This window comes from Meriones unguiculatus, chromosome 4 (assembly GCF_030254825.1).
Source record: "Meriones unguiculatus strain TT.TT164.6M chromosome 4, Bangor_MerUng_6.1, whole genome shotgun sequence".
NCBI lineage: Eukaryota > Metazoa > Chordata > Mammalia > Rodentia > Muridae > Meriones > Meriones unguiculatus.
In genome coordinates, this window is record NC_083352.1 from 106116206 (window position 1) to 106129533 (window position 13328).

General features: G+C 44.1%; 2 protein-coding genes across 2 annotated transcripts in view; one reads left to right on the forward strand and one right to left on the reverse strand.

Annotated features, from left to right (window-relative positions):
- The window catches only part of Rab22a (RAB22A, member RAS oncogene family), a 50188-nt gene extending 39920 nt beyond the window's left edge, over positions 1-10268 (reverse strand). The window contains exons 1-2 of the mRNA XM_021644414.2: positions 9960-10268; positions 8696-8775 (exon numbers count right to left, since the gene is read on the reverse strand). Of these exons, the coding sequence (XP_021500089.1) occupies positions 8696-8775; positions 9960-9995 (116 nt within the window). The 5' untranslated portion in view covers positions 9996-10268. The remainder of the gene's footprint in view (positions 1-8695; positions 8776-9959) is intronic.
- A 203-nt stretch (positions 10269-10471) lies between these two features.
- The window catches only part of LOC110552835 (putative serine/threonine-protein phosphatase 4 regulatory subunit 1-like), a 74490-nt gene continuing 71633 nt past the window's right edge, over positions 10472-13328 (forward strand). Inside the window, 1 exon segment of the mRNA XM_060383239.1 lies at positions 10472-10478. Within this exon segment, the coding sequence (XP_060239222.1) occupies positions 10472-10478 (7 nt within the window).

Genomic DNA, 13328 nt, shown 5'->3' on the forward strand with positions numbered 1-13328 from the left:
ATAAAAACTACAGGTCACCATCTGTGTGAATGACTCCTACAAAAATCCAACAAAGATATCACATATCATGTGTTCAGCCCAGTACAGACAGAAAAACATGTTCACACACTCAAACAAGGAAAAAAAAAAGCATCTTCTTTGAGCAATGTGGTGAGGGATAAGCAAAAAACAAACAAACAAACAAACAAAAAACAACAAAAAACCCCCCATTAGACATTTTATGACACCACAGCAAGAGCTCCCAGCTCAATTATAGTGGCATCAGAGTGCTCAGTCACCACTTATTCTCACCAACAAAAATAGAAATAGAAAGTCAAATGCTTAAAGTAACTATAACAAAACCCCATTTCCAGATGACACAAAACCCATATAGACAAAACACAAAAAATGCATATATGTAAGTGAATTCATAAACAAATTTAGGAATGCCATGGAGAGAAGCTCAAATACCAAGTTGTAGTTATGTTGGTGGCACATGCCTTTCTTGGGGCACTTTCAAGGCTAAGATGAAATGTTTCCAAGTTCAAGGTTACACACCAAACCCTACCATAACAAACAAGATAATCAACAACAATAAAAGGTAACTTGGAACCACTTATTATTTTCACACCAAAACAATGCATTAAAATTAAAAACATCAGCCCCTTAAAATAACTCTAATGACAGATGTGAAAATCCATTACAGAGAAGAGAAAACCCAGAGACTACAGAAGCCCAGGGGATGTAAAGATAATCCATATTCATAAACTAGAGCATTGGTGTTATCATATCATTCTCTAAATGGATCTGTAAATTCAGTGGAAGGCCAGTCAAAACCACAATGAGGTCAGCATGCTGGTTTGTGTGAACAGAATACCATTGCTAACATCTGTATGGAGATGTGAGAGACCCAAGGCAGCCAAGACATTCTTGAACAACATAACACTCAACCAACACTAAAATTGCAACTTACTATGAAAACTTAAAAGAAAAAAAAAAAGAAAGAAAGAAAGAAAGAAAAGAAATGAGAAAAGAAACCCATTTGAAATACATAGCTATCAACAGGGTAAGTTTAAGATATGAAACAGGCTGGAGAGATGGCTCAGAGGTTAAGAGCACTGGCTGTTCTTTCAGAGTGACCCGGGGTTCAATTCCCAGCACTCACATGGCAGCTCACAACAGTCTGTAACTCCAGTTCCAGGGGGACTTGACACTCCACAGGGATATACAGGCAGAAACACCAATATACATAAAGTAAGAATACATAAATTAAAAAAGACTGTACTTGTCAAGATATGCAGAAAGAACGCAGGGAGCCTAAAAGACACCAAAGCAGACCCAGAACAAGCACTTTTATGGGGGGAGGGAAATCAAGAAAACATGCTACTTGTACACTCGGTTATATTCTAGACAAACAAGTTAAAGCAGTAAACAAGGACTCACTCAGAGATGTTCAAATACCCTTTCAGTGCAGGCAACAACAAAAAAAGGGCCATACAAACATCCCTATTAAGCACATGGTTTTGTTAACATCCATCAAACACCTCAGAGAGCAGTAAATACATAACCTTCTCAGGGATGGAGCATGTTCTAGGCCAAAAGGAGGGTATACATATATATATCCTAACAAAGTTAACATAATAAATTTCTTATTAACTCTGGGTACAATGGGCATCATTAGCTGGACAGCAGGAGGAGCCACTTAATTTAACTGAAAAAAAGGCCAGGAATCCCTTTTGCCATAAGGTCAGGAAGGCAAAGGTGCCAACTATCCACATCTCAACTGCGGATCCTAACCCTACATTATACCTGCTTACTTGGTGTGATAAGAAAGCAGAAATCAAATGTGTATAATAAACCAGAGAGAAACAAAGTGCCTGACCAGTGACTGTATCAATAAAAGCTCAAGGAATTTCAAAAGTTGCCTTACCTACCGCAACTTAACAAAGTCACATATTATCTACATATTGTCTACATAGTATCAGCATGAAATTTATAGTTCCATTTATAATTCCAGACCGAAGCTGGAGGGTTATGAGTTTTAGGACAGCTTGGGCTACACATCAAGACCCTATTCCCAAATAGCCTGATCCAAAAAGAAAAGCTCCAAACCAACAAAGAACCCCAAAGCAAAAACCACCACCACCAACAAAAATAAATATTTTAAAATAAACTTAGGAAAATATATATAAGGCTTGTACAGTAACAACTTGAAGTGCTGACAGAAAGAAAGGAATCTAGAAAGAGAGACAACAGGACTAAAAATCAAGACAAGCTTAGACTACAAGGTGAATTTAAGGTGTGTGAATTTAAGGAGGGGAGGGGAAGGGAGGAGGAGAGGGAGCAGGCACATGGGGGGGGGGAAGGCCAGATAGGGCATGAGTGAGCGCTTTGACCTAAAGAAGAGAGAAGTCTATCACGGTCATGATCACATCACTGTTAGGTTACCAAATTTTCCCCAAACTAGTCATAAGGTTCCCAGTCAGGTTTTTAGTAGGTGCTTGAAGAACTGGGCATGTGAGTGTACCTAAAGTTTATACGCAGATGCAAGAGCACAAGAGCCTACAAACAAAACAAAACAAAACAAAACAAAAAAGCTGAAAAGTAATACAATTAGGTGACTGCTAGATTTCCAAAATCAGAACTTCTCCCACATACTAGCCCATTCCTGATAGAGGTACAAGGGCAATATACTAGACCGGATGCTGAGCTCCACATTACCTAATATCCAGAATGACCACAGGGAAAGTGTCAGTCACCTCATACAGCAAACACACTAGGAGAGACAGAGCACAGGACTTGGGAGGCAGAGGCAGTGGATCTCTGTGAGTTCTAGGCCAGCCTGGGCTACTTAGTCAGACTGTCCCAAAACACAGAAGCAAAACAAAAACCAAAAAAAAAAAAAAAAAAAAAAAACAAAAAAACAAAACAAAAAACCCAAAAAAACCAAAACAGAATCTAGAGCACAGGAGAAAACCCTTCTGACCTTGGATATATAGGATACAACAAGCCAATGCTATGAACAGGATGGAAAAATATTGACTGATAGGAGTGAAACAATGCACTTGGAACTAGACAAATATCTGAACAGATACCAGGAAAAGAGAAGCACACCTGTGGGCAGTAGGGAAATGGAAATGAGAACCAATGTGGCACACACACACCTGGAAGACTGACAGATTTCTGAAAGATGTGGAATCACCCCAACTTATATACTCTCCTGGATAGAACATCGAACACTATGAGTATTTGTTCTGGTTTGTTTTGAGACAGGGTTTCATTATGTAGCCCTAGTGTGCCTTAACTTGCTATATAGAACAGGCTGGCCTCAAATTCACAGCTCCTCCTGCCTCTACCTCCCAAGTGCTAGGATTAAAGGTGTGTAGCACGATATCCAGCTGGTATGAATATTTTGGGAAAGTATGACAGTTTCTTATGAAAATTAAACAAATATTTAGTACATGATCCAGAAATGGCACTTCTAGATAATATAACTCTACATATATACTGGAAAGTAAATTTATGTCCAAATAGATAAAATTTATTCCTAACAGCAAAAAATTGTAAAATCTAATGTTTATTAATTAGCCAATGAATACATTTTGGTATATCCCATGCAATGGAAAACTACTTAGTAATATAGAGGTACATGCTTGTAATACATGCAGTAATATGAGTAACCCCCAAAATAAAAAAGAAAAAACTAACTTCAAGACAGAACATTATCAGAAGTATATTTATCTGAAAACTAAAAACAGACTGGTAAAAGCTTCTGTAGCTACCTGGGGTAGGGGAAAGGGCGGAGCTGCAGAGATCAAGTGATGGGAGGTGGACAGACTCAAAGTGGGAACTTTGTTCACTAGAAGACTGTTCAGAGAGTGCAAAGGCTTGTCACAGAATAAGATACATAACTGCAAGACACAACCAAAGAATGTCTAGTCCACAGACCATAGAGTGACACTCGCAAGATAGTGAGAATGACCAGCAAACAGCCCAAGGTTTGAGGGCATCATGCCATTCTATGCCAAGTTTATGTGCTTTACCCCAATTTTTACAACCACCTCCATAAGACACCACAGAGTACTCCCAATGTGCAAATGTAGCCACAAAGAGATTAAGTAGTTTAACCAAGCACACAATTGAGTACAATGAGAGCTGGGAAATACACAGCCAGCCTGCTGTGAGGGTGTGTATTTAAACCTTTGCCATGTTGAGGTTCAACGACAGACCTGTAATAGCAAAATGGAGGGAAGGGAAATGTACAGGAAGTGGGAAGACAGCTAGGCTCCACATTTTAAAGAGAAAATCAGCAGATAATGCCTAAAATTGGTGGTGGTAGTGGGAGGAGGTGGTGTGGTGTACGTGTGCTTGTGAGATCTAGAGGAAAGATCAGAAAATAGCTGCATGCCATGGCAACAGTGGTTGCCTCTAAGAAATGGGTCAGAGTAGACACGGCTGTTAGATTAACTTAAAAGGCCTATGACACCATTCTTTTCTGCAAAACTACTCTTCTCCCCCTCCCCAACTCTCTCTCTCTCTCTCTTTTAAAAAGAGGATCTTGTTATGTAGTCCAGGCTGGCCTGCAACTTCTCATCCTCCTGCCCTCAACTTTCCTAGTGAAAGGACAAGCATACTGGGGATAAAGCTCATAGAAACATACAAAGAATTAAGATACTAAGACAGAATAATGGCTGTCATTTATTGATCTCTAACCATTTCAGCTCTTTGCTAAATGCTTTTCCTGCATTATCTTGAACCTTCTGAATAATAAGGAGGTGGTCCTGTCACAACCCTTACTTTATTGAAGAAACAGATTATATGGATTTAACTGTTATGGGCTCACTGGCTAGCAAGTGGTAGAGCTGCAGTACAGAAATACTCTATTGTCTGTGTGCCACTCTGAAGGCCTCCATGTCAGGTGACAGTTTGGGGGTTTGAATGAGAACTGGTGCCTTGCTACTTGCTGGGAGCAAGAGGCTCACCTTTACTATATCTGAGGACATGCTAGTCCTGCTCCCTATCTAGGGAAAGAGGAACAAGCCTCTCAAGGATTATTCACAAGTATGGTCACAAGCATGTAGAGTTCCCAGGTGTCTGTGTGCCGACTGAGGGAACAGGCTGCTGGTGAATAGAAGCTACTCCAGCTTGGCTCTTAGGGGAGAATTCGGGGTTAATGGTGTGGGACCCACCCACATGCCCACAGTGACTGCAATCTCACTACTCTAGCACACCCAAGGGACACAATGAGCTCCCAAAGATCACCATAGCTCATCATAGTGGTGATTCTAATGACGGCCTCACCTCCTCCACATGTATTCCCTGAGGGTTAGAATCACAGCCTGTGGGTTGACCTCTCACCAGCTACTGCCAAACCTTTGCCATATACTTCCCATGCTAAATCAGTGAATTCTCATCAAACCGCAAAAGTAGGCATGAATCAGACAAATCCAACAGAAGCCTGGCCACTAGCATGGAAATTCTCTCAGCTAGTGTTCACTGAGATTCCTCACCAAGGTTCCAATTCAAGTACATTAGGTTCTTTGTACTTGGAAGGTTTTCCAATTCAAGTATAGGAAGGTTCTTGCAGCCAAGGCTCCTCCCCAATCCTTAACCCACTTGGGCCATTGAAGATGAACACACATTTAGGAGTGAGGGAGTTAGGAGAGGAGAGATAGATATCCACTTCCTTAGGGAGCTAAGTCTAAATTATTGGTTGGAGATATGGGCCAGTGGCCAAGAAAAAGGCCCAGACTTTGGGTCACATGACCCAGGTGAAAGTGCACTTTAGGAACAGAGGACATGATCTGAAGAACCCTAACAGTTACTTCAGCAGTAGGAGAGGCCAAGAGGTATCAGTGGAAGAGTGCAGCCAAAGGCCGGAGGAGGGAACCAAAGACAAAGGTGCCTCACTCCTTCATACCTGGTCTGCACCTGTCATGTTAGTGAAGTCCCCATTGTTAAAGATCCATGCCTGGTCCTTGTCCCACAGTCTCGCTGGCCAGTCCTGCAAGTCTTACTCTTTGTCCTCTGTCCTTGCTAGCCTCGAGATTCCTCCTTTATTTGGTTAGTCCTTCAGTCTGCTAGGACTGTTCAGATTACTTTCTGCCACCTCTCACTACTACCAACTTCTCTTCAAATACATACTTTCTTTACTTTCTGCAAAGTACAATCCACTCATATTTCTTTCACTTATTTGTTTGCTTATTTATTTATTTGAGACAGGGTTTCTCTGCGTAGCCTTGGCTGTCCCGGACTCACTTTGTAGACCAGGCTGCCTGGAACTCACAGCGATGTGCCTGCCTCTGCCTCCCTGAGTCTGGGGATCACAGCCTGCACTACCACACCATGCTATCCACTCATCTTTCAATATCTGCATGTGGGTGCTTCTAAGTGTTTCATATTTCCCATGGGCCCTGCAGGAACCAAGCATGCCCAGGAAGGCCATGGCCTGCTGTGTGCTGACATCAGAGAGATGATAAAGAGTCATTTTCTGCACAACAGTTACAGAACATGCCTCTCTTAACCTACAGGGAAGCTACACCTTTACATCATGGTAGGAGCAGAGAGTCCAGATCAGGTTTCAGCAAATGTATTCTGAAAAGTGCCAGGTAGACATGTGATGGCTAATGTTGTTTTCCCGGCACACATGGGATTGAGTTAGCCTAGGCTACATAGTAAGTTTTAGGCTAGATAAGACCATGCTCCAAAAATAAATAAATTGCCAGAGTGCCAGCTGACAAATCCTGGTTTTGTGTACCATAGGACTCCTGCCTTTGGTCAAGATAGCTTGTGAACAGTAGAGGCAGCTGTGACTGCTTTAATAATATTTTAATTACAAAGGGAGAAGGCAGAGGACAAGCCTACAGTTTGCTGATGCCAGGTTTCAATCACTAGCACCCAGGATACCTGACACACGGTTGGCACCCAATAAATGAAGAAAGCTTTTTGAAAAATACCCACTTTGTTTTTGAGGTGGCTCTTAGGGACTAGTATCTAGAGATGATGGATTTAATGACATGGTGGGTGGAACTGTGTGGACAATGGGCTATAGAGAATGACAGCTGAGAGAGTGGTAGGTTCTCTCCCAGTGTAAGCAGCAGGACTGGAGGGCAATGCTGTCAGAACACAGCAGGGTAGATGGGCAGCAGAGCTGTAGGAAGAGGGAGAAAGTGATGAAGAGCTGGGTCTTTCAGAGAGGTACATGGGCCACTGGGCTGTTATTCATAAGGGAAGAAGCTGTTAGAGGCAGAAACAAGGAAGCAAGGTTAAAGGAGAAAGGGCTCTGTAGTTTTTCCTGAAAAATATGAGTCAAGACTACAGCCTGTGACACAGTGGGAGCCTGATTGAGCCAAGGCAAGAGAAGTACTCTTAGTTTCTCTCTCCTCATCTGATAGTAAAGGAGGTGGTGTCTCAGTACTTGTGGGTTCTGGCTTTTCAGTTGTGGCTCAGTGTGAACACAGTATGTCACTCAGTGACGCATCAGCACTTCTTGTCACTACCCATCACTTCACTTTGCAGCAGGTACCAACAGGCCCCGAGGAGTGTGAGGTGATACTTTAAACATGTGGACACACCCAGTTCTTCTAGAAGGATACTATCTTAACTGCAGCCACAATGGTGGATTTCATCTCCATCCCCTCAAAAGCGTACGAAACCCAGAGATTCAACAAATTCTTAAGCGTCAGTCTTAAGGAAGCTGCCCTCACTGCTATGAAGTCCTTCCCTATGTGGCAGAGAATAGTCTTTTCAGAGCTCAAAGCCATATCACATCCTGATGGTGGACCATACACACCATTTTTTTATCTTCTTTAAAGATAAAAAAAGCAGTTGACAGGCAGAAGTTTCAGAATAAACAGCATCTAATCATCATTAGTTGTACAAACGTAACATAGTATTAGGGCTTATAAGAGCTCAAGTTCTCAAAAAGAAAAATGAAGTGTTCGTCCCTTGATCACCCCTATGACATTTAAACAGTTAGAAAAGTTTTTTATTAAATTTATAAGAGGCTGGAGAGATGACTCAGCAGTTAAAACACAGTGCTCTTCCAGAAGACCACAGTTTGGTTCCCAGCACCCACAGCAGGCAGTCACAACCACCTCCAGGTGGATCTGATGCTTCTGACCTTCAAGGGTGGGCACCCACCTTCACATACTTACATAGACACACACATACCTAATCAAAACTAATGAAATCTTCAAGAACTCTATAGTCAACTTCAACAATCAAAAAATATCAGAGACCCTAAAGAAAACACACAAAACAAAACTAACCAACCAATCACCACCACCACCAAGGAAACATTTCAAAGTTCATTTATTAATTTGTCACTGTCATCAGTGCTACAATGTTCAAGAGGGCTCGGAGCCAATTCCACTTCTTTTCAAGGACTAAAACTAGATTTTAATTGATATGCCCCAAAGAACTGATTCAATATGTGTTTTCATTTACTTTCTTTTAAGGCGTAGTTAGGTGTGTAAACTCCTGTGTCAATTGATTCCTTATTCTATTTTGAAGTTCTTATTTCCAAAGTCTGAAGATAATTCTCCTAGGATACAGTAACCCTCACTGTATTCTCTCAAGTCATTTTGGAACTGTCAAGAACCCGGGCACTCACAATTTCACTGAGCTCAAGACAACAGGAGTTACACTAGTAACATATTTTTGTTTGCTTTTCCATGCACCCTTAGATTTAGATTAAATAAACTTGTTCTCTTACCCTATGGTTGGATTGATATTAGGATCAAAACTGTCTTCCACGAACCGCCACACGATGCTGGATTTACCTACACCGGTATCCTGAAAGAGAGTAAGATGGGTGACTGAAGAAAAACTAACCTATTTGCAGACACCCAAAACCACTTTGTGGCATAAAGTGGGGACTTTTAGAAAAAGCATCCTAAGCTGTAGATTTCGTACATTGAGAGACACAAGGCAGGCTTCTGGAAGTAATTATATTTCAAAATGTATCACTGTGGCCAGGCCGAGTAATGCATGCTTTTAATTCCAGTACTTGGGAGGTAAATCTCTGAGCCTACAAAGTGAGTTCCGCAAATTTGTACCAACAAATTTGGGAGGTTGAGGCCGGAGGGTTCCGAGTTCAAGGCCTGCTGAGACTACACAGACTTAAAGGTTAGCCTGGGCAACTTCTTGAGATCCTGCTACAAAATAGAAGCAAGCAAGCTGGAGACACACAGCTCAGTGATATAGTGCTTGCCTAGCATGAACAAAGTTTTAGGTTCAATTTCTAGGACTGAGCTCCTGCTCTCTCCCAACGAAGAAAGACTCTGGTTTCTGCTTTATGTGAAAAGTGATGAACTCTCTGGTCTTTTATCATATACCAGTAAGTTACGTGCTCCCACGCTGGGCCTGAGTAATCCCAGACGAACCCTAGCCCCACCCTGTTGAGGGGCAAAAAACATCCAGTTATTGGAATTCTTTTCGGTCATTAAAACCGAAACTCAGGAAGGAGACCATCAGAAGGCCAAAATATCCTGAGACAACCGGAAGCTGAACCTTCAAAGTCCTGGAGGCTTCCTGGTATGAACTCCTCCCTTCCATACGAGAAGAGCAAACTTTGGAAAGCAACTCTTGCAAAAGTGTCAAAGACGTACCAAAAGTTTAAAACCATCCCATACTGCTTGAAAGGAGGCCAAGGGTGCTCATAAAACCTAAAGACATGCCGGGGGGTAAACTTTGAGAGACTTCGCTAACTTCAAAAGTGTCCCTCTCAAAGTTGAAAGGCAACTACCTGCGGGTTGCTTCATTGTGGAATGGAAAGAAGGCACCGCTCCGGGGCTCCGGGGGTCACTCCGATACCTTGGGGCCTTGGGAGGGGGATAGCCTGGTGGTCTGGCCGCTCCAAGGGTCTGCGGGGGGGCTGAGTCCCGCGCACGGCGGGAAGGGGTGCAAGGGGCCCTGGAGTGCCGGGGGCCGCCCACCTGACCTCCGCGATCCCCGGGACCCGGCCCGCCGCCACTCACCCCAAGCAGGCACACTTTGAGTTCCCTCAGCGCCATGGCCCGGGAACCAGGGGTGCGGGCCCACCGCCGCCCTAAGTTGAGAGAGAGGCCCGGCCCAGCACCAGCATCCCCCGGCTCCGCTGTTGCACTGCCCAGCGCCGGCTGTGCACACGGGGCGGCCTTGCGTCCGCCGCAGCCTTTCTGTCCGGTTGACCAGTCACTTGTCCCGCGAAGTCACCTCAACAGCCCGGACACCGCCTCGGCCTCCCAGGCACCACCTTCGCCGCCATCTTGGGACGCCAGCTGGGTCACCTGACCTCCCCGCCCACTTCGGCAGCCACCTTCGCCGAGAGGGCGGGGCGGCCGGCTCGAGGCTCACTGGAGGGTAGGCGGTGCACTGGGGGCGGAGCCTCATCATAGCCCCACCCTCCAGCTCCGCCCCAGCCCTATCTTCGCTGAGGAGTGGGAGGAGCTGGGTGGGGCGTAATCTTGGCGTTACCACGCCTCTAGCTCCACCTCCCACCCATCCCAAGATGGCGGGTGAGTGGGGCCAAGCTGGTGGGCAGAGCAGGACGGATGGGCGTAACCTTTGCTCTCGCTCCGCCTCCAGCCCTGCCCTCCACCCCAACCCAAGATGGCGGGTGAGTGAGCCCAGGCTCCGGGGGCTTCGGGTGGCTCCCCTCCCTTTCCCTGGGTGTTCTCCCCTCCCTACTTATCCCCCCGAGCTCGGGACCCGCTAACCGCGTAGCCGACATAACTCCTTGTGTGTCTTTTGTTTTTGTTTTTTTTTTTTTTTCAGAGATCCCCTTGTACTTTGTGGATTTGAAGGATGACTTAGAAGACTGTAAGTAACAGTTGGGGCACCCCGCCCCTCCGTGGGTCCCTCTCGGAGGACTGTAGGGTGTCCTTAGACGGGGCGGGAGCCTCAGGGTGGAGCCAGTCTCGATCCCGCTTCCTCAGGTGGGTAGGACATCGGTCTGTTAACTGTCACTTTCCCTAGCTGCTTTGGGAGCTGTGAGAGGGAAAGCAAGTCCCAATCTGGGATGAACGTTCTGTGTAGCTGGATGGTGGGAGCACTGCAGTACTTGTGGGCACAACCCCATCTTTTCACGGAACCCAATGCTTCCCTCGTTTTGACCCTTTCCCTCCACTTGACCCTTCTAGCCTCCTCCTTTTCTCTGGAATAATTTTAAGGGATAGTAGCTGAGAGAGATGACACCTTCGAAGTGCAAGTTCAAATTTGTGGTTAATGAATGAAGCTTTGCCTTTTCCATCCAACACATCTACCTGCTCAAGTCATTTGCTGGGTCTGAGAATTAACAAAGATGAACTAGAAATAGCCACTATTCCCTGGATCTCCCTCACAGGCCAGATAGGAGCAGAGATATAGCAGAAAAATATCAAGCCCAGGGAAGCTTGCTGGTCACTGAAGCCAACACAAATTCCCAAAGTCAACTGGAACTTCCAGCCCTGAGTGCGACCCTCTTCTCTTCCCTTCCCTATGCACAAGTCCCTAGTGGTAAGAGTTGATGTTGACTGAAAAATGTTGGTACACCATTGCAGTGGTGAGCATACTTTATCTCTTCCCTGGGGTGGATGGGGAGGAGGGGCTCAATGTTATTAATGTACTATGACACTTGAGGAGAAAATACAAGTCAGTGGTGAAGAGGCCTGACTGTAGAGTCAGCCCTCAGGCGAAGTCCTGGGTCACTCTAGTTTCAGTGCAATCTGGGACAGGTCGCCATATCACTTAGAGCTCATTTCATCTGCAAAATGAGCATAATAGCATCCCACCTCATAAATCCTTTATGGATTTGAGGCAAGTCTGGTGTGCAGTGTGAATTCCAGGATGGCCAGGACTGCATAATGAGGGATTTTGTGAAGATTAAACTATCAAAGAAGGTGACATGAATCCTTGTGCACAATAAACACTCAGTAAATATTGGCTGCTGCCCTGTAAAGTAAGTTGGATTAGCCTGTCTTACAGATAAGGCTGAGAACCAGAGAAGCCAAATGTCTCCTCTACTATAGCACTGATGGTAAGGAAGACAAATTTATCCCTTCTGACCCCTGTTCTTTCTGTTTCACCGTGCAGACTGACCTTACAGATGCTCTTCACTCAGTAAAAGGGGCATAGCTGTCAGTCTGGGTGCTATGTAATCTATTGTCTCCCTGAGCAGTTTGTTTTCCACCTTCCTACTGCTGCAACCCTTTAATAGAGTTCCTCATTTTGTGGTAAATCCCAACCATAAAATTATTTTTGTTGCCACTTCATAACTGTAATTTTGCCAGTGTTATGAATCATAAATATCTCATATGATGGTTATTTGATAAGTGACCTTATGAAAAGGTTATTTGTCCCCCTAAAGGGTCTGTGACCATAGGTTGAGAACCCCTGAAAATGACTCACTGCTTCTTGGTTTAGGTCAGATTCCTATGGGCTGATGGTAGGATGGTCATCCATTTTTATAACCACATGTCCTGCATGGTCTAGGTGCAAACTAATATACTGATAACAGTAATGGATTCTAAAGCTTGTCCAATTTGCTTGATGATTCTTGATTATGTTTGGATAATCTCAAAAAAGGCATGATGAGGGGGTGCCTTGCTTTTAAATGATTTAGAGCCTTCAGGCTAGAGCAGCATAGAAAAGATGGGATTTTCTAGGATTGGCTTGTTGAATCAATCTGAATTCTCTTGAGAGTGTAAGTGAGAGAGGTAGTCTCCATTCAGTTTTCAGGTGGCGTTGCAGGTAGGAGATGGGCACTTAGGAGTCTGCTAAGGGTTTCAGAGGCTTGTGAACGTCCAGGTTTGCATACAGGGTATCAAGGCTGAAGAGGTGTTACTGTTGATAAGATCTGTTCATCCAGTTACCATTTAAATGTATACCAGGGGTGGATGAATGAGAAACCAGAGCGCTCTATGGCACATATAAAGAGACCTAATAGACCAATCACACAGTATGTGGTCATATTTGGATCCTTGGTTGAACAGAACCAGTGTGAAAAGGAAAGGCACTGAAGTGAGATTGGGTTATTAGATAATATTAAGAATTGTTATTTCTTTGGCAGTGATAATGGTATCATGTTTTTCTTGAAAGGAAGAGCTCTAGCAGAAATAAGCATTCATGAGTGAAATGACTTGGTATGTGAAATCAGCTTTCAAATTCTCTAACAAGTAGTAAACAAAACGTTGGGAGGAGGGATCCACTGGAAAAATGGCAGAATTCTGATACTTGTAGACACTAATAGCTGGGGACTATCCTTTCATTTTTGCATTTTTGAAAATTTCCATGGTAAAAGGTTTTTAAAAATGAGATGAAAGTGTCACAAATGATCAGACATTTGCAGGAGGAGTTGGAAGGCTGGATTTAATTCTGAATATGCTGTA